General features: G+C 39.9%; 1 protein-coding gene across 2 annotated transcripts in view; it reads left to right on the top strand.

Moving 5' to 3' along the window:
• Nucleotides 1-20,436, top strand: part of LOC139731964 (regulating synaptic membrane exocytosis protein 2-like) — a 207,513-nt gene extending 187,077 nt beyond the window's left edge. For both annotated transcript variants that reach the window (XM_071642836.1, XM_071642835.1), the window contains 4 exons: nucleotides 13,865-14,094; nucleotides 14,975-15,110; nucleotides 15,839-16,056; nucleotides 16,660-20,436. In XM_071642836.1, the coding sequence (XP_071498937.1) occupies nucleotides 13,865-14,094; nucleotides 14,975-15,110; nucleotides 15,839-16,056; nucleotides 16,660-17,006 (931 nt within the window). In that variant the 3' untranslated portion in view covers nucleotides 17,007-20,436. The remainder of the gene's footprint in view (nucleotides 1-13,864; nucleotides 14,095-14,974; nucleotides 15,111-15,838; nucleotides 16,057-16,659) is intronic.
• Nucleotides 20,437-20,878: the final 442 nt, after the last annotated feature.

Genomic DNA, 20,878 nt, shown 5'->3' with positions numbered 1-20,878 from the left:
CAAGGTGAAGCTGCATCAGGGTGCTGGATTCACAGGTCCGTTTATCTAACATTCAAATTCTTTATCGGTATTCACCGAAGAGCACATGTGGTGCTTACTTATTCAATCTTACAGTTCATGTTTCCATAATAATCATATTCTCTGTGAAATTTTTCATGGTTTTATTGTCGTTCTCTAAATATTCATTGGCCTCACTATACCGACCCTGATCATGGACAGTTCTGATTTGTGATGCATGAGTTGCACAGGAGTGCATGGATGTGAATGTCGGATGATCGAGTTTTATTGTTTTGAAGACAAAAGTCGACTCATTAGAATCCAGCCCCTGGGCACTGCTCTTCTTACATCATCTGTAACACTTTACTGGATAAAGGACCTGTGCAATGCAAAGCAATGCAAACACATGTTAACTTTTGGTGTTTTGAGTAATTGTACCATAATCGTCACTTACGTGGCAAAAAGAATATCTAAACACATGCTGTATATGCTACAATATTTTTCATGCCGCTTGAATCTTTCTACTGTTTTCTTCTTTTTTATAGATTACTTGGATTGACCTGCAAAAACAAACCTTGAAATATTCCAGCCCAAAATTCATTTGAATACAAAAACAAGTATGTAAACAGGCTAGTTAGGTCTGTGTTTCACTTAAGAAATGGTGCATTTCAATGTCTTTTGTTAATAACAAATGACAAACGAAAGTTAATGAAAACATCGAAACAAGTTAATTGGAAAAGGGTAGGATCGGAGATGGTAAGTTGGAGGGGTGCAGGAATGGGGGAAAGGTTAGGGGGTTGGATAAAGGGAGGGTCGGGACCATGATGGGCTTTGGACCACACCCCTCTAGTTGAGCTCACAGATGGGTCATTTTTTTATCCTCTCTTTCTTTTTTCTTCAACATTTTTTTCAACCATGGCAGCAGATGTCGAAGGAAGAACGTAAACATTTCTCCATCTCAATTTCAGCCACACCCTTCCTATCTTGCGTTTAATACCAAGCCTATATCTTCATCGATATGGCCCCCATTGCACTCGAAGTGATAAAGAGAGAGAGAGAGTGAGTGGTTTGGAAAAGGTCATCCAGGGGATCTTAATGTCGGCAATTTTGCTTCCCCTCCAGCATGTGCGCAGACACGTGCTGTACGTCTTTCGGCGGCAAGATTGATAATGGTGCCAAAGTGAAATCCTCGATTTAAGTTTTCCGATACATCGAATGCATGCAGATCATCTCGCGGCAGAGGAAGTCGTGCGAATGATTAATGTCACGCTTTTTCCTCCATGGGCGATCCCACACATACGCACATGCACACACACACACACACACACACACACACACACACACACACACACACACACACACGACTGCATGTAGACAGCTGTGTATTCTTAGCCCTCTTGCGGCCGCCAAATCAATACTGGCATTGATTTTGTACACAAATAAGCTGCCAACAGTCGTGAGGGTTAACGCGACCACCTTTTGCATGTCAACCTATGTCTGCAGGTTTGTATGTGTGTTTGTGTATGTGTGTATATGCCACATTGTAATGTTCTGTGACCAGCAACTGCAGTAGCATCTAGAATTTTTTTAATCTGCACAATTGTATGTATCTATGCAATACCTACAGACAGTCATAGAACTATCTCAAGGTCAGTGGAAAACAGTTTGCTCTCTTTCTGCTTTCAGATATCAGATATACAAAAATCAATTTCTTTTTTTTCTTCAGCTGTTTGAAAGTATATATCCTGCTTGTCAAAATCAGGGCACTCTAACCCATTTCATCCTACACAGTGGATTGGCCAAGGTTAAAGAGTGAAAGAATCTATCACTGAAAAGCTGGGAGAAGAAAAGGAATAGCAACCAAAGACTGGTTCGGTTGCAAGTGAGGTGACAATTTTGTGTTTCACAAGTCGTATCCAAAGATTTGAAAGGAGAGTCAAATGTCTGCAGCCAGCATGGGTGAAGAGTTTTGCATATTCGGCTGAAAGTGTCACAATAAAGCGGCATCTTTTCGCCGCTCCCCTAAAGGTTCACACTGCACCTGCCATAGACTGTAGTTCCTTGTGTGATAGTGAAGGTCTCTATAATACTTAACCCATTGAAGACGAGTGCCGAGTATACTTAGGCAGGTGTCTATGGGAAATGCATGTTATAGCAAAATCAGTCCATCAACGAGTTAAAGGTCTCTTAACGGATTGGCACTTCATAGATTTTTTTTTTTCATAGTAGTGTCTTAGCAATCATCCTTTAAGAAACACTCATATATTTCTCTCTTTTTTTCTTCAATTTCTGCTTTTCATAAGTTTGACAGAAGCTGTGAGAAAGAAGAAACCTAACATTTAAGAAAAATAGGATGAGAATGAAAGTGAAAATAAATCCTCCCAATCAACTTTGACAACCAAACAAACTATATATATATTGGCAAATTAATGAAATATCTCCATTAATGATTGCAATTCAAAGTGGAATCAGAAATAAAATGGAATCAGATGAATTGGCTTGTAGTGCGGTAGGCAACCTTACTACATTTTTATTAGTAAATGTGAAGGTATCATAAGATCAAGCTGACGTTTTCCACACTTATTTAAAGTATATTCTGTTTATGACTGATACCAACTTTGAATACAGTAGGCTGTCTCTTCAAAAGCTATCAGAGTTAAAAGTGACCAGTGTGCGAAACAGATTTTATTAAATGAAAAGAGGTCTCAAAGACATACCTAATCACACAATTCTAATGAAGATAATGTTCTGTAAAAACTGGAGCTGAAAACACTATTTGCCATACATTTTAGCAAACCAAACTATAGAATGACATAGCAAAATAATTTCTCTTCCAGAAAATTTATTAAAAAAGACTGAGGATTGGCTGAGTTCACCCATTTCACCTATTTTGAGCCCTCACACGGGTCTAGGGCAATTACCCCCTGGGCAATTACCCCGCACCCTTCCCCTGGCCCTAATCCTAATCCTAATCCTGAACCTAATCCTATCCCTAACTCAAACTCCTAACCCTTACCCTAACCCTAACCCTAATCGTTACTCTAAGCTTACCACTAACCAGTATTTAGCCGGGGGGTAATTGCCCTCTCGGGGTAATTGCCCGGATACGCCTCACACAAAATCAGGGTGTGCAACTTTTTCTTGGTTTTGTGATGTACAGTCACAAATGAGCTGAGTTAATTATGTTGTCAACTCAGAATTGGTTCATTTCCCCCAAGGCCAGAAAAATGTAGAGTCTTTGGTTGATAAATAGGAAGGTACAAACTTTTATCCCGTAAGAGCGGTGTCGATGTAGGTCAATTTGTCAATCAGTTGCAATGAAAACATCTCGACGGAAGAACTTCATAAATTTGAATAACAAAGCAGTACCCGCTGCATGCTATAAGGATTAGAACCAACACTTGCTGTCGGGCGAAAGCTCGGTGGTCTAGTGGAGATGACGCCTGTCCGGTGATCAGGAGGTCGTGGGTTCGAATCCTGCTCGAGTATGTACGCCCATGATTTTTTATCATGGCTACTACTAAAACACTGATCAATTCAGTGCTTATTTACGTCGATGTAGGTCAATTTGTCAATCAGTTGCAATGAAAACATCTCGACGGAAGAACTTCATAAATTTGAATAACAAAGCAGTACCCGCTGCATGCTATAAGGATTAGAACCAACACTTGCTGTCGGGCGAAAGCTCGGTGGTCTAGTGGAGATGACGCCTGTCCGGTGATCAGGAGGTCGTGGGTTCGAATCCTGCTCGAGTATGTACGCCCATGATTTTTTATCATGGCTACTACTAAAACACTGATCAATTCAGTGCTTATTTACGTCGATGTAGGTCAATTTGTCAATCAGTTGCAAGAGCGGTCTTGTCATCAAGCAGTGTGCTATGATTTTGTTTGTATTTTCAATAATTATATTCATTGCCAGAATTACCAACAATTTGATAGGAAATACTTTGTTAATCTCCATGATTTGTTTGCATTTTTTTCACGCAGTGCTCTCTCTCTCTTCATGTTATTCATGCCTATGTTTGACAATAGCCTGTCAGAAGACATGAGGAATTCTCTGCGAGCAGAGAAGCGAGGGACAAAAAAATTGCCGATACGCATCTCTCCCCAGCTCGTTGTGGGAAGAAATGAAAAAAGGAGAAGCAAAAGTAAACGTGCAGACGTTTCGTAGCCTTCTGCCTCTTTGCGGACAGTGGCCTCCCAGTCAGGCTTGCGTAAAAAATCAATTCCTCAAATATAGCTACACGGCATCTGGCAGCAACATCGGGCACTTGATAAAGACAGAAAGAAAAATGGTTATTGAGATGCCAGCAGTGTCTGTTTCTTTGTAATCATAACATTTTCTTTTGCGACCACGTTATATTTAGCCACAGTCCCCACAGTTGGTTAAGGTAGAGCAAATCTGCGGTCGTTTTGTTTGTGACTTTTACAGTATGCACGGCGTAGCGTGTGTTAGATAACGTGCAGACAGACATTAGGATTGGTAAAAGGCTGACGTAATAGTGGTTCGTCTCTTTCATGTTCCCATGTGCGCATTTGTTTGTTAATTATTTCGGGGGATGATTTCGTGGAGCTTGATTGTTTGTTTGTCATTTCCTGTCAACACCTGTGACGGAATCTCTCTTCTTTTTTGTTTTTTATTGTTGCTTTTCTGGAATTAAACATCTGTTGTTTACGGTTATGCACTATTGGTGGTCTTCATTCTCTCTTCCTGTTTTGTTTAGTTTAGTTTTGTTTTGTTTTGTTTTGTTTTGCTTTCCTTTACTTTGTTTTGTTTTGTTTATCATTTAAGGACCACGCTAGTCCATGTTGGAGATTATAATTACAATGAGAGAAAAAGTGATCAAATCTGGGCTCCATTTCATAAAAGATGTTAGGATAACAACTCTTGCTGGAATGACAACTTCCAATAGCAACAGCCAATCAGGAAGCTGGATTCTTGTTGTTACCATGACAATTGCCATTCCAGCAAGAGTTGCTATCATATCACCTTTTTTATGAAATGGGGCCCTGGATGATAGAAGAGCCATTGACTTTCCACATGGAAACAGAAAGTTATAGAATCCTGAAGTTTCACATGTTTTCCTAAAAAACGGCATTGGAGCTGTCACTGGGATATATTACTGGAGTATGATAACCACAAATTTAACTTTTTAGAGACAACTACATGAGTGTTTGAATTTGCATTTAAGAACCACAGTAACAATGTGAGAAAGAAGTATTATCCGTTCTCAGGATTTTTGTTTTTTTGGTTTCCCCCTTTTGAGACAATATAAGACATACAGGAGGCAATATATTTGTGAGTTGTTGATTTTGGGAATATGTCAGGCAACTTGTAAAAGTCGGGGCGGGGGAATCACTGCATGCACAGTATGCAGTCTTGAGTAATCTATGATGATAATCACTTCCATGACTACCCTACCTCCCCCCCCCCCCCACACACACACACACACACGTGCATACAGGCAAATAGATAGATAGGTAGGTATGTAGGTAGATAGATAGATAAATAGATAAGTAGATAGATAGATAAATAGATAAATAAATAGATAGATAGATAGATAGATAGGTAGATAGATAGATAGATAGGTAGATAGATAGATAGATAGGTAGGTAGATAGATAGGTGGATAGGTAGGTAGATAGATAGATAGATAGATAGGTAGATAGATAGATAGATAGGTAGATAGATAGATAGATAGATAGATAGATAGATAAATAAATAGATAGATAGATAGATAGATAGATAGATAGATAGATAGAGGTAGACAAATATAGCTGTAGAAGCAGAGAGATAGAGAAAGCTAGAGAGACAGATAGGGAGACAGATATATATATATATATATATATATATATATATAGAGAGAGAGAGAGAGAGAGAGAGAGAGAGAGAGAGAGAGATATGGAGAGTGAGAGAGAGATACATATAGCTGTAATAGAAATAGATATAGATTAGAAATAGTGGGTATATAGAGATAGAGACAGATAGAAAGAGATAGAAAATAGAAACATATACGTATGCATATATATAGAGAGAAGAGAGATACAGCAATAGATAGAGAAATATAGAGATATGCCTATTCAATAGGTATAGGTAATGGTGGATCCATTGGCAGTTCTTTTCATCGAATGCCACCTGCAGTACATGTGGATTGGAAGTGATACTTTCCCTAGGTATAATGAATGGTTTGATTCACAGCTTTGCCTTTGATACCTATTTGTACCAGATCGTCAGTTATGTTCGAGGTACCGAAGGTAAATGCTTTGCATAAACACTCCATAAAGGTCAAATATGAACCTCTGTACTAGTTGATTTACCAAAGTGACATTTCATGAAAGCAAGGTGATTCACTTTTTATTTCAGTGAAATATGTATGATACCGCCGAGAAAAAAAAACAGATGGGCAATTAGACGACAGCTAGGGAGAATGTATAGCAGTTGATTTGTTTCATCATTTTTGCCCGTTCTGTGCGATGTTTTTTTCGGAGCCACTACATCAGTATTATTAATATCAGACTGCACTCCTATGCGATGTGTCATCGCTAGTTTAGAAAAAAAATGGCAACATTAAGGCCACTAATGCACTCGTTGATGTGTGATGATACTAGGATTTATCCATCTGGCATTTTCATCCATCTCACGCTCTCAATTGTCCTTGTCCCCCCCCCCCCCCCCTTGTCCTGTTGGGGTGGGGTGGACCCCGTCCAAGTGTTTCCCTATGTTGACAAAATTTCACATAATACAAAATTTTACTCAGGCAGTTCGGTTGTTGTTGTTTTTTTACTTGAAAACAAAAACAACCTGGTAAAAGGTCGATTGCTGGGTGGAGGGGGGAGGGGGTGAGGATGAGGAAGGAAAGAAAGTAAAGGCAGAAAGAGAAAATGCATTAAAAAAAAACAACCAGTGAAAAGAGACCACACACACAGTCAGTCCTTCTTGACTATGGATATACAAACACAGGATGCTTTCAAGGCTGCCTGGCTCGCATTGTAAACACCACTATTATATATGCCACTATTATATGTTTGTGTGTTCCATTTTGCTGAATGAATGGCCTAAATTGGCCTCAATTAATCAATTAATCCACCAAAATATGTTCGACAAGTTTGGAGTTAAGGCTGAAGCTATTAAAAGCAATGACAAGAGGGAATAAAACAAGAAAATAACAGAGACGACACAGGGAGGAAATAATAGATAACCTACAGAGCAGATTTACATGCCGTAATTCTTCTAAAAAGAGATTGAAGATATAATTGTTCCTGCCAGCTAGGAAAATAAGGATATGAAAAGAGACAGGGAAAAGAGAGAAAAAAGATATGAGAAGTATGATTTTGATGTATAGGGGTTGTCCATTGCGTTTGAAATGAAAAATGATGTGAAATGCGTGAATGAGTGTAAGACAGCAATTTATAGTTGCGATATGAGATTTGAGGGGAGAGTATAAGGGAGAGAGAAATACATATGTTCAGAGTTTTTGTAATGAATTCACAGCCACCATGCAGAGAGATGAGCCGAATACGTGGAAGTGAGGAGAGAATGAGATGGGGAAGAAAAAGGGAGGGGGAAAAAAGGCATTGCAGATTCGTCAGCCAATCAGAATGCGAGCTGCGCCACAGACAGAGCCATGGCACACACAGTGTATTCACACCCACGGAAGCCCATAACATACAGCAGCTCTCCCCCTCTCCCTCCTCTCGGTGTATATAAGACTCCGTCCAATTGTTGCCGGCACACACACAAACACCAACCTTCCACTCAGTCGCTCGAGCTCGACGCGATTTCCCCTCCGCCGTCGCCGTTGCTGGAACGACACTAATACACACAGCTGGCTGTCGTGTCAGTGTCACAACGAAGCGAAATCCCGTGCCTTCACTTTCTGTAGCAAAAGACAAAAGAGAGAAAATTATCAGTATTTTTGTGCACTCCAATTAATAAAACAAACAAACGGCGAAACACGCGTGGTGACTGCCTGTCTACGCTTCATCAGCATTATCAAGACGGTGATTTCCTCTGAGAGATTGGGAAGAATCTTGCAGTTGTCGCATTTCATATCTGATATTTTTTTTGCTGGAAACTTTGGTGGAGAAGGAAAGACAGCAAATATGCCTGCCTTTATCGCGGCTATCGTGTAAGTATATTTTCGATAAAGAGTAAAAAATCTTGCCCGAAGAGACTGGTGATAACTTTGTTCATATCTTTTCCAAATTGATTTGCCTAGTTTTCTTCCCCTACCGCTTTTTTAATATGTTTGTTTTTTGTTTTGTTTTTGTCAAGGAAATGACCTTTTATAATAGTGTTTCCATTCTGCAGTTTATATTACTGGTATTTCTTTTTTTCTCAGTCTGTTTTTATGTTCGTTCATCGCTCAGCATTAGTATGGATATTTCTATGCTGGTAGAAGACAAATTTTGTCGCAGATTCCTTGCCCAGCTTTCATACAGTCAATCTCGTGGTCTTCCTTCATTCTCTATTCATGGGACAGCGCAAACCTCCCAGAAATAACTGAATCATAATTAATGGCTTGCAGACAGTTTCCATGGCATCTGCAGTCTTCACTCGTTACTCATTCTCGACGGGGCAAACCACAAGAAGACGTGAATCATAATTTGCAACTTTTGGCAGTCATGCTCGGTCGTAATATTATATCAGTTTGCAAGTTCTGAGGAGAAGTTATGCGAGTCGTGACATGATTTCTGGGAATATTTTGAGAAAGGAGGAGTGAGGATACTACATTTTTTTAAGTATCCCTTGAGTTCCCTAAAGTGTACTTTATCTTTTTTTTAATTTGATTGTTTTCTTCTGATGTATTTGAGTTAGAATTAAGCATTGGTGCATTTTCAATTCCATTTGGTGCCACTGTTTAGTCTGACTGTAAGTGCAAGGCTCATGAATGTAATCTTTTGTCAGTGACACAATCTGAGTAATATCAATCACATCCTATGCTGGTCTTATGTCAAGTTTTATGTTACTTGTGTGTGTGTGTGTGTGTGTGTGCAACTGTAATATAATATTTGTGTGTATATGTGTGCATGTAAATGCATCCGTAGGGTAAGAAAAGCATACAAATTGTATTTGGCAAGTAATTTTGTGTCTAACTGCATTAATATGGCTTCGCCAGTGGCAGGTAAAACAGGCATTCATGTAAAACTTGTTATGGAAAGATGAGCACTCATCTGTATTTTGAAAGTCAGCCTACGTGATCGAGTGTGAATAAAACATTTCTTAATTCACCTTAACTTAACACCTTCGAGTTAACTGAATATATGTATAATGTTTGCAAGCAATTGTCACCCTAAACCAGCTGATATCTTTTTTCAGTCCACCCACTTACTTTGAGTGGTTTTGGCTTATTTCTTTTTAGACCCAACAAAGGTTACTGACACTTGGAGGCTATTTTTACATGCAAGGGGGAAAACTAGACAGAGAATTTGACTTGTGACGTCATAATACCTTTGATATTTGCCAAAAAAAAAATGTGCTCAGGTTGTTGCTGTTTTTGTCATTGTCGTTTAATTGTTTTTGGATGGGCACTCACTATCAGCAAGGCTTCATGTACTACAGTGTTTTTTGAGGCTTACAGCCGCCTACATTTCCTGACGCCCACGCACCATTAAGTGGATGAGTTAATCTGTCCCATCGATGCTAGTGATGTATTTTGGGACAATATCGCCTCAAATCACCTCAGTCTTTCATTCTCTCTCTCTCTCTCTCTCTCTCTCCCTCCCTCTCTCTCTCCCTCTCTCTCTCTCTCTCTCGCTCTCTCTTTCTCACTCTCTCTATCTGTCTATCTATTTATCTATCTATCTGTCAATCTATCTGTCTATCTATCTGTCTATCTGTCTATCTATCTATCCGTCTATCACATTCTGTCTATCTATCTATCTATCTATCTATCTATCTATCTACATGTATCTGTCTGTCTATCTATCTATCTGTCTGTATATCTATCTGTCTGTCTGTCTATCTATCTGTCTATCTACCTATCTGTCTATCTATCTATCTGTCTGTCTCATTATATTAATGCATATGCATTACCTACAATAATATACAAGTATAAGTGTGTCTGTATGTGTATTTATGTTAATTTATGTGAATGTGCCTGTGTGTGTGTGTTTGTGTGTGCATACACATAGCAGAGCAGTGTACATATATCTCCATGGCTCCTAATGTTTTCTCTTGATATAATGTGTAGTATTTCAAAAAGGATTTTATATTCACCTATCTCTTTACTTCCCAGACAAGTACTCTATTATTCGTTTATATTTCTTTTATTTCTCTTTATTCCCCTCCCCCCCTCTCTCTCTCTTATTTCATTTGTTTTATATGGTGATGATTAGACCTTAACCTATTAAATGCAGCATAAGAATTATGCTAGATATTTTGAGAGTTTCCGGCAAAGGAGTGGCAGGACCACGATTGGTTTGCCGTACGTCCTTCCCGCGGGTTTAATTGTGAACGATCGTTAATCACACTTCCGGGCACATTACAGCTATATTTGTCAATGGTGACTTTAGCTTGTAATTGTATCACAAGGTTACTATGATAACCCACCGTTGCCCACTTGGAGCTTCTAAAGGATGGTGCCAATAAATCATTTCACTGCCGTAATTAATCGTTCAGAGAAGCACTGATTTTAAACTGCCTGTATGATGTGTCAGACTGTCTCCCCGCTTCATTACTCAGTCCTTGGAAAGCGCCACCACTCAGGATGCTTGTGACTTAGATTCCACGACATTCCAGAATTTTCAATTACCGGCGTGTGATCTGATGCGATCACACCTGAGCTAGCTCACGTGAAAGGAAAAAAAAATTGCTTGTTGGTCAGAGAGGGAAGATGTTTGCGTTGAGTAGTTGCCGTAAAGGCGTTGGTACTTAGTTCTGCTTGATGCAGTGGCAAAATGGTTTCTGTGAGGGTCACTAAAGGTAGAATAAGTGCCTGAGTTTGTCAATGTCAGAAGTAAGCGTTTATCAGCTCGATGGACTTACACACCTTTTGTTGATGCCTTCAGTTTTGGTGGACATCTTCCAAATTCGAAGCTAAAAGTGTTCAGAGTATTTGTGTTTGAGATGTAATATATATTTGGCAACGTTTTTGATGAGTATGTAACTGTACATGTGGGAAAAAAGTCTAATGATAGATATAATTTATGGCAACATTGCTGATGTAATGAGAAACACCCATCATTTTAGATTGATTCCAATTCCCTCTGTGACATAGAAGCAGAGTTTGTCTATTTTCCTATCATGTATACCTTTAAAGACTCCCACATGAGCGATTATGAATTATAGATGATCTAAGAGAATTCACGGTATCACAATTCGTTTTCAGGGAAAATCCGAGGGCCGGCCAACAGATTAGCATGCGGCGGAAATTATTTGTTCCGGATTGGTAGGATTACATGGGGGAAGAGAAATGGGGCTTTAACTTTCCTTTCTTTCCACTTCAATGCATTTTCCCAGATCAGCTCGTAATTACATTTTCCACCTTTCCCTGCCTTCTACCCCCCCTCAATTTCCCCGCCCCTCCCCCGTATTTTTGCCTCATTAAATTTCTCGATGCATCTAAGATGATTTGTTATTGCAGCGGGGGAAAATATTGCATGTCCGGAGTGGTGAATTGATATTTGTGTGGATGATGGCACCAAAAAAAAAAAAAAGTTGTCTCTTTATTTATTAAAGTAGCGAGAGGATGAATTCCTGGCTTGTTATATCAGCATGCATCGATGAAAAGTCCCCCTTTCCAGGAATCCAGATATGTTGATTTATTAATATGTTAATAATCAGCTCTCTTTTACTGATGGGGAAGGATCATTGTGTGTATGTGTGTATGAAATATGACTGTCTGTATATTGAATTGAATGGAATTGAATTGAATTGAATTGAATTGAATTGAATATGCTGAAGATTACACCAGTCCAAGTACACTCTAGCCAAGTACAGTTTACTGTTTCTTCCTTATCCATTTGATGGGATTTCTGATGTTCTCTTTTCCAAAACAGGATTTGGGATCTGGGCTAATGGGGAAGGGGGGGGGGGGGTGGAAGGGTTGGGTATGTGGGCAGTTTTATTAGGTTTTTGATATACTCTTAGATTTTGGATTGGTATCTTTTAATCTGCAAGGTGTTTTTTTTTCCTTTTCTTGCAAATAGAGCAGGCTGCATTGAGTCCAGTTCATCCCACATTAACAAGAACTATTAACAAAATTGCATTTCCTAATCACAGCATACTCCCGTTGCTCCATGAAGTATAAACTGCTAAAAAACAGACAAACAAACAATGATTCATCAAACACCTAGCAACATGACATGCTTTTCATCTTTGAATTCTCTCTTTAGGAAGGAAAGAATTCCTGAACTTTGCCCAGGGTTCTTTTTTTGATGTTTTCATATGTTGATTCCTTAAGTCAATGATTCTCGATGCTGGCAGAATGCCTGCTCTATGGACATGAGAATGAGAGGGAAAGGGTTAATAACAAGAGGAATATCCTAGACACCTGTTGGACAGCTGTGCTGGCATTACAAAACAAACTGGGTGGGATTTTCTGGGAAACTCCGCCATCTCCTCATGCCACGTGTCCATGGCAGATTTACAGGGCAGGAAAAAGAAAAGAAATAACCAAACACCAACGTACCATTGCACCGCCCTTGTTCTATTGATTGCCGAAACACTTGTTGTGACGTTGTCACGAATATGCCGAACAATGCCTCATCAAATATTTGCACCTCGAATGCTGATCAAACCCGGGGAGGCAGTTTCTGTAGGCTGCCTAGTCTCACAATTCCATCTTGCAAATCACAGATTGTGTGTTTGTTTTTTAATAATTTGTAAAAATGGGGCAGTTACATATCTCACCTAGGAATGACCTAAAGTTCTGTGGCAGAATATTCTTGCTCGTTGAAATATTAGAAAAAGCACCAATGTGTACTAGATCGAAATCTTTTTGAGCCTTTAGTTTTTCTTGAACCTGTTGCTTTGATATTTGAAGTTGCTTTTTTTTTCAGACTGTTTTTAACCCGTTGAGGACAAGTCCCGAGTATACTCAGGCAAGGGTCTATGGGAAACGCGTGTTGTAGCAAAATCAGCCCGTCCTCAATGGGTTAAGTGTATCATATTTCCAGGGGTGAACCTTCCCTGGGCATCAGATTTTTGTTGTGTTTTTATTTAAGACACTACTTGATTCACAAACTTGACTATGACGAATTTACTAAATGTGTGCAAAAAAAAAAGCTATTGAGAGCAGAAGTGGATTGTGTTTCTGTGGGGTATGTGCATGTATGAGTATGTGTATGTGTTTTATGACTTCATGTTGGTTTAACATAAATATGAATTTGTGTGCATTTGTGTATATGTGTAAAATCTTTGACATTAAATCTATGCTTGAGAATATTGAATTGATATTTGAACAAGTCATGCAAATCATGCAAGTAGCTGAGTATAGTAATATTGCATTACGTTAACCCGTTGAGGACGGTTTGATTTTGCTATAACATGCATTTCCCATAGACACCTGCCCAAATATACTTGGGACTCGTCCTCAACGGGTTAATTGAATACAGTTACTGTTATACAAATATTAGATTTGCATTCAGTATTTTGACAGAAATTATAATTTGCATATCATGCTACTCTCAAGTTTAATGTTAGAAATATTTAGCTTTGTCCATTGTTAACTTACATTTGTTATATATTCATAATTGAATCTGAAATTTTGAACAATTGAAATCAAAAGTGAGTGTGTTACATTGGAACTTTCTAAGAGTTCAGATTCAAATCAAATTCAGAATCAAATGAAAACAAAATCGCTATTCACTGAAGGTATATAGTAAATGTATTTGCATTTATTCTTGTTGTTTTTATGTGTACAGTGCCTTCACAGCCAAGATGCAAGAACACCACCCCGCCCCGCAGCGCAAGCCCCTCAACCGCAGCACGAGCAGCACCGATATGTACATGTACGAGAAGAACGAGGGCAGCATCTCGGACTCGGCCGCCGAGCAGAGCAGCTTCGAGGGGAAGAAGAGGCGGGGCAGCATCGCCAAGGTTGCCTCTCTGGTCGGTCTCTCCAAGAAGAGCAACAGCACCTCCAACCTGGCAGGTGAGATGCGAGAAGGGGACCACGCCCACCCCATCCCCTCTGCCCAATCCAACTCCTCCAACCACTCCCCAACCCCCATCCATCTTGAATATTATGCAGAAGGCTGCATGTCAGTGATTCAATTTCTAATCAGTTCAACAAAGTTTATGTCCAATCAACAAAATAAAACATGCTTACATAACTGATAAATGAACAATGTAGAAAGAGAAATTACATTCTGGTAATAATTTAATAACTAGTATTTTAAAAGTTATAAAGTAGCCATACAACAATGAAAAATATGTAGGCAACATAATGATATTAAAAAAATCGGAAATGAAAAATCCACTTGAAAGGTGGGCATTTTGGTCTGTTTGTATAATAGGAAAAAAGATGTGTGGATTCTAATCAGTAATGTCCATTCAATACAAATAATATCCATCTGGACGAAATAACTGCATCCCACTGTATCAGAGCCCCTAGAATAGCCCAGCATGTGATGATGATGGTGGTGATGGTGGATGATGGTGGTGATGGTGATGATGATGGTGATGATGATGGTGATGATGATGGTGATGATGATGGTGATGGTGATGATGATGATGATGATGATGATGGTGATGGTGATGATGATGATGATGATGATGGTGATGGTGATGATGATGATGATGATGGTGGTGATGGTGATGATGATGATAATGATGATTCTCAGCATTTGTATAGTGTCATATATCTGTGTAGAAACATTCAAAGTTGCAGACTCCTCCAAGAGAGTTAGCAGTTGAATGCCTGGTGAAACGTGTGAGTTTTGAGTGAGGCTTTGTTCGAAGCCCATCCCATATGATGGGTTGGGAAGGTGAAAGTTCACCTGACGATATCCCATTCTCTCATTCCCATGCAGGCAAGAAGCCGCGGGCCAGCATCCAGCGCAGCGAGGAGGTGCTTCCCATGGAGATGAGAGATCGGCTGCAGAAGCAAGCCAGTCGAGAGAGCAACGACGGAAGCGTCTGCAGCTTCGGCAGTGATAGCTCTAGTGGGTGAGTACGGCTTGCCACTCCACACAGTCCTCATCCATACGAGGGTCGAAGGGTCAAAAGGAGTTTATGGTCACGTGTTGACTCAAGGGTCAAAGGTTATATGCATAGTTTCTTCACTCATCGACTTTAATGAGAGATGAAAAAAACAAGAGAAGTAAACAAAAGCCAAGAGTTAATTCCAATCTGTTGGAATGCGTGACATATTTGTTATAGTAGTGTACATTCTAGTGCTATGCTCACATACAACTTCTCCCATGCACTCAAATAAAACCTTGAAAGTGACCCCATTATATCAAACTCAAAGATCCTAGTTCAAACATAATGTGAAATAGTCTCAAATTAGCTGAGAAACCAAAAAAGAAATTAAAGATTTGAATTAAAAATCTAAAACAGAAAATAGTAAAGAAATGGCACACACACACACTCACGCACACACACACACATGTATTTATATATAGAGAGAGAGACAGACAGACAGAAAGATAGATATTTTATTATTGTTATTGTTATTGAAAGGGTATTTTATTGAGTAATGTCCATTGCAGCCCACAGGCTGGATTGCAGACATTTTACAGAAATAAGCAATAAGAAAATTATGTGTGTGTTTATATTTAATACACCTTGAAATCAATGCACTATATGAATAGGAACTTCATATCTCCATAAGATAACATGTTCTCATTTTGTATCATTGTATTGTTCTGGTTTTTTCATTTGGGTAATGTCAGGTTGTGGCTCCCAGCCAACTTCCGATTTGGAGGCGAGGGCCAGTTTACCGACTTCCTGGACGGACTGGGCCCCTCCCAGCTGGTGGGGCGGCAGGCCCTGGGCTCGCCCTGCATGGGGGACATCCAACTCAGTCTGGTGGACAAGCGGGGCAGCCTGGAAGTTGAGGTCATCCGGGCCAGGGGCCTTATGGCCAAACCTGGCACCAAGATAGCACCAGGTAAATTGGAGATATATCTTTCCCTCTATATTTCTTTGTATATGCATCACAATGCATGCATGTGTATACATGAATATGTGACATTAATATATTTGCATATTCATGTGTTTCACAAATCTCATACATATCTCATCCGAACGGTCAGTTAACAGAGTTTTAGAGTGAAATAAAATTGAGCTGAGATTTGCTCCAAGCGAGTAGAGTATGCTAGTGGCTGTGAAATTGTGTTCATCACTTTCATATTTTTTTTTTAATATTCATCTGATACAAAGTGAATATTACTGATACTGTATGACAATGTAATGATCCCTACCCTGTTCCCCTAACCATGTCTATCCTCCTTCACCCATCTTCCTCTACCAATCTTTCTTAACCCATCTTCTTCAATCCATCTTCCTCTGCCCATTTTATCCTACCATCCTCCTTCACCCATTTCCCCCACCCATCTTGCCCCACCCATCTTCCCTCTTCCATCTTCCCCCACCCATCTTGCCCCGCCCATCTTCCCTCTCCCATCTTCCTTCACCCATCTTGCCCCACCCATCTTCTTCCACCCATATTCCACTTCTCACTTTATTGTGTGTTGTCTCTTCCTCCTCCCAGCTCCTTATGTGAAGGTGTATCTGATGGAGGGAAAGCGTTGCGCGGCAAAGCTGAAGACCAAGACGGCGCGACGAACGCTGGACCCACTCTACCAGCAGACACTCAAGTTCATAGAGGAGGACTACCGGGGCAAGGTCCTGCAGCTGACCGTCTGGGGCGACTACGGCCGCCTGGAGCGTAAGGTCTTCATGGGCGTGGCACAGATCCTCTTGGATGAGTTGGACCTCTCGCATCAGGTTATGGGCTGGTACAAGCTCTTCAACACGTCCTCTGTGGTGGACATACACCACCGGGGCTCCATCTCCTCGCTGGAGGGCTCCATGGCGTCGCTGGTCAGTGCAAAGTGAGCCCCCTCCCTGTGGTAGGAAAGAAGGGGTCGAGGGTTGGGTCTGATCCCTCTTGGCATAGTCCGTTTGCTGCTGTTTAACTTTCCCCGACAGATTTGGTTCGTTGGTAGTGAATGAATCGAGGACGACGGGGAAGAGCGACAAGAGAAAGGAAGCGTCACTGGAATAAGGGCAAGGCGTGGCGGTTCCTGTCATCTTTTCTTTTCATCATTCATTTCAAGTTTTGTTGGATGGGGGCAGCACAGGAGGTTCTCCTGCTGAGATGTTCAAGAGTTTGGAGGTTGTCGTTTGGTTCTGTGGTCGGCTCGAGGGCATCGACTGCGGAGTGACATTCCCAGCACCAGAGCTCGTACGTACGTAATGAGGCATCATCAAATTCTTGCAGCCTTGCCTCGAGAGTAGAAGTGTGCAAATGTGGGAGGAAATTTGCCCAAGGAGTGGGAAAAGTTGCCCCCAAACATGAACTGTCCTCTCTCATTCTTACTCCTGTCTAGATCAATCACAAGTCTTAACAGGTTCCCAAACAGTCCTAAAGTTTTAATCTCTTGAGGTTGCTTCATACAGCACATTAATTACTGTTGCAGGGATGACAAGTTTTTTGACCGTGTTTAGAGGCTGTCATCCCGTGGGGGCAACAGCTAAGACCATCCCAGACACTGGCTGGGTTGAGGTGCAGCATGTAACCATGTCTCCCAGATTACAGTCATCTTTGGAACAAGATAAAAAATGAAAATATGCATAATACTGCCTACCTATGTAATGATTGCACAATTTCAAAGAGGGGGGAAAAAAAACATAATAGTAAAAACTACAGTAGGGGAACATTTGCAATAAGATTAGCTTGAAGGGTCGCTCCAGAAATGTCTTTTCCTGTCTTGAAAGGACTTTTGGAGGTGCAGGAGATAGGATCTTGTAACAGTAAATGTGTTTCGCTGCATGTCACAATACCTCTTGGTATCAAATACCAGTAAAGTGCCTCAAGTACCCAACAGTCGGAAAATGGAAAAAAAATTGTAAAACCTCGGCACCAGCAAAATAAGAGGTATTATACATAGCCCCCACAATCAATGGCCTCATAGGGGGACATGTGATCCAGAGAGGCGGTCAGAGATTGGTTCACCAGTACATCTGAATATTTAGATTTTTCAGTCTTGTTTTGGTATATCATAAGTAATTATTCTACTTTTGAGGTTCACTAAAGTGTTATAGTGCTAGGCAGTGACCATCCTATGGTCCGGCAGGTCTTTTTTGGCCAACCAGTGGTCATTCTCAGTTGGTTGTCATGGCATCAAATTTTGTCAGTGGGAACATTACTCTTATGATAGTGCAGGAGAAGTCCGAATCACACCATTAATGCACTTGTTAATCACAGCGGTCCCTCTTCAGTAGAGAACTTCAAACTTCGGAGCCAATGGCTTGACTAAAAAATTCAAGTATAGAAATATCTCTCTGAAGCCGTCATGTACACTTTGTTCTTTGAGCTTTATAAAACTAATAATGCACACTTTCCATTCCTAACTTGACAGTAGTACAGAGCCACAAAAAAAGAATGCGAAAAGATGTTGAGGTCATTTCTATCATACCATGCTGGGTGCATCATGAGTGGCAGTCTCTCTGGATATATAATTTAAAAGTGTAAAAACTCTTGGATATTCCTATATTTCTGATTTTGTTGCAGCCACCACAAGTTTGATTTTGTGTCCAAAATTTGTTGGGGTCAATCGAGGACGTAAACGACACGGGATGTGTTCTGGCAGAGGCATGCAGAAACCACATATGCTTTATAGAAAGGATAAAGTAACAGGGGGGAAAAAATCACCTTCAAATATTCCAGTCATATGTGCAGAGGAGCCTACCATCTACCTTTTACCAGTATATATTAACATTCCTACTCCCCTTTCCATTCTTGTGAATATGTTTGAGAATCTGTGCATACCGGTTGAGACGACCATTAAGAAAGCTTATTATACCGCAATGTTGTCGGCTGTTCGTTTGTTTGTTTTTTCTATCGAAAATGTATACTCCTTTTTCTACCATTTATGTTTTCTACATTAAAAAGAGAGTAGAAAAAAGTAGTTAAAATATGATCCATAATCACGTATGTTACACATTGAGTTATTCTGTAAGTTACATTCTTCAAAAGTGCATTCCTTTGAACATTTAAGGTATTAACGTAAACGATATATATCAAAGGAAATAACTGATGGTCATGATGTCTCAGACTTATATTGTGGGATGATTTGTATGCTATGCCTTTGGAAGAAACATTTACATGAACTTTGATTGGTGGGACTATGATCAAGTAATTTGTAGAACCCCTCCCACATTTGGAATATTTCCTCATATGCAAGTAGGTAAACTAAACAGGGCAGTCTAATCCTGTGTTGTATGGGGTTCAAAGAGGCATTAAACTTGAATTTTTTTTCAACTTCTTCTTTCGTGAGTGACAAGAAATATTGCATGTGGGTGCTGGAAACCCAAGAATCTAATCATGTGAAACGGAGAAGAGAAGAAGTTGAAGAGTGCTCGTGTCTGTGACGGTGTGCGCTACGCATCGCAAAACGAGATTCTATGGAACGTAGAGTAGATGGCAGTACGCTAGGTCTCAGACCGATAATGGATGTTAGTACAGAGCGTAGGAAGTTTATTTCTCCTTCCATCGTACGTAGCAAGCTGTAGAGTGTCGCAGTCTCGTGGTTAGCGGCAGAAAGAGTGTCGGATAGCAGACTTCATCCCCTACGCTCGCTCGTGATGGTAGGCGGTTAGAGCTGTTAGGACGGTGTGTTTCTTGGTGTTCCTAGAAATCTGGCTTTGTATTTCCACAATGGACATTTCCAACGCAATAAGACCATCATGAAAACTACAATGTGTAAATATATATATATGTATATGATATATATATCTCAATGTTATATGTAAATATAAGTATCAAGTAGGTCAATTGCTATGGAGCTGATAGATAAATGCTTATAGTGCTTCAGAATGGTTCTTTTTTTTCTTTCATGAGAAACATAGCATGCCATTCTATCAGATTTTTTTTTTCAGTGTATCTAATGAAAATATTACAGTCATATACCAATTCTAAATCACTAAGTGTCTATTTTGTTGGAAAAAATTCAAACTGTGCTAATATGTGCAAAGACATGTGGTATTTTTTCTGAAAATTGTTCTATTTATTAAAAAAAAAACAAGAAGAAGAATATGAGGAAGATCATTGTATGTGAAGTTGAGTATTTGCAAAAGTGGCTTTCTGTGTACAAGACTGGGAATCTTGTACGAACAACGTGTTTTTCTTTTTCGATTTATCTGTGACGTACATGTCTTCAACAGACTTAGGCGCAGTAGTTATATAAAATCAATGTATTCTACCAAAGAGAGAGAGAGAGAAAGAGAAACATGCGCACGTGAGACCAAGGGCGTCTGATATACATTGGAGCCAGCACAGTTTGCTGCATTTAGAGTTGGGTCATTGGACTGCAATTAACTACCATAAAGAAAGACAAACTAAGGAGTGGGGGGGGGGGGGGGGGGTCCAAGGGGGGTAGAAGAAGGGGATTAGGTTGATACTTAGAATTGGACAAAATTAGCAAAACATGATGCACTAGGTAACTCCAGCTCATCATTTTTCGAGGAACTGTTCTTGAAACTCTAAAAAATAAGGGAAGCTACCCAAGCCCAGTTGACCTTAAAAAAAAATAATCAAGAATTGCAACCACATCTTAATGTTACTTACTGTCTAGGACACTCCATTATCTCATGAACTTTGAGTAAATCTGGACTTGCATTCTTGAGAACCCAAGGGGGGATAAACATATATATGTATATATATTCTTTGTGAAAGATGTATTTTGAATCAGAATAATGAGCAAAAA

Source organism: Diadema antillarum, unplaced genomic scaffold (assembly GCF_040938485.1).
Source record: "Diadema antillarum isolate AM-2024a unplaced genomic scaffold, OU_Dant_1.0 seq00000389_RagTag, whole genome shotgun sequence".
In the NCBI taxonomy this organism is placed as follows: domain Eukaryota; kingdom Metazoa; phylum Echinodermata; class Echinoidea; order Diadematoida; family Diadematidae; genus Diadema; species Diadema antillarum.
This window is presented reverse-complemented; position numbering and strand designations above follow the sequence as displayed.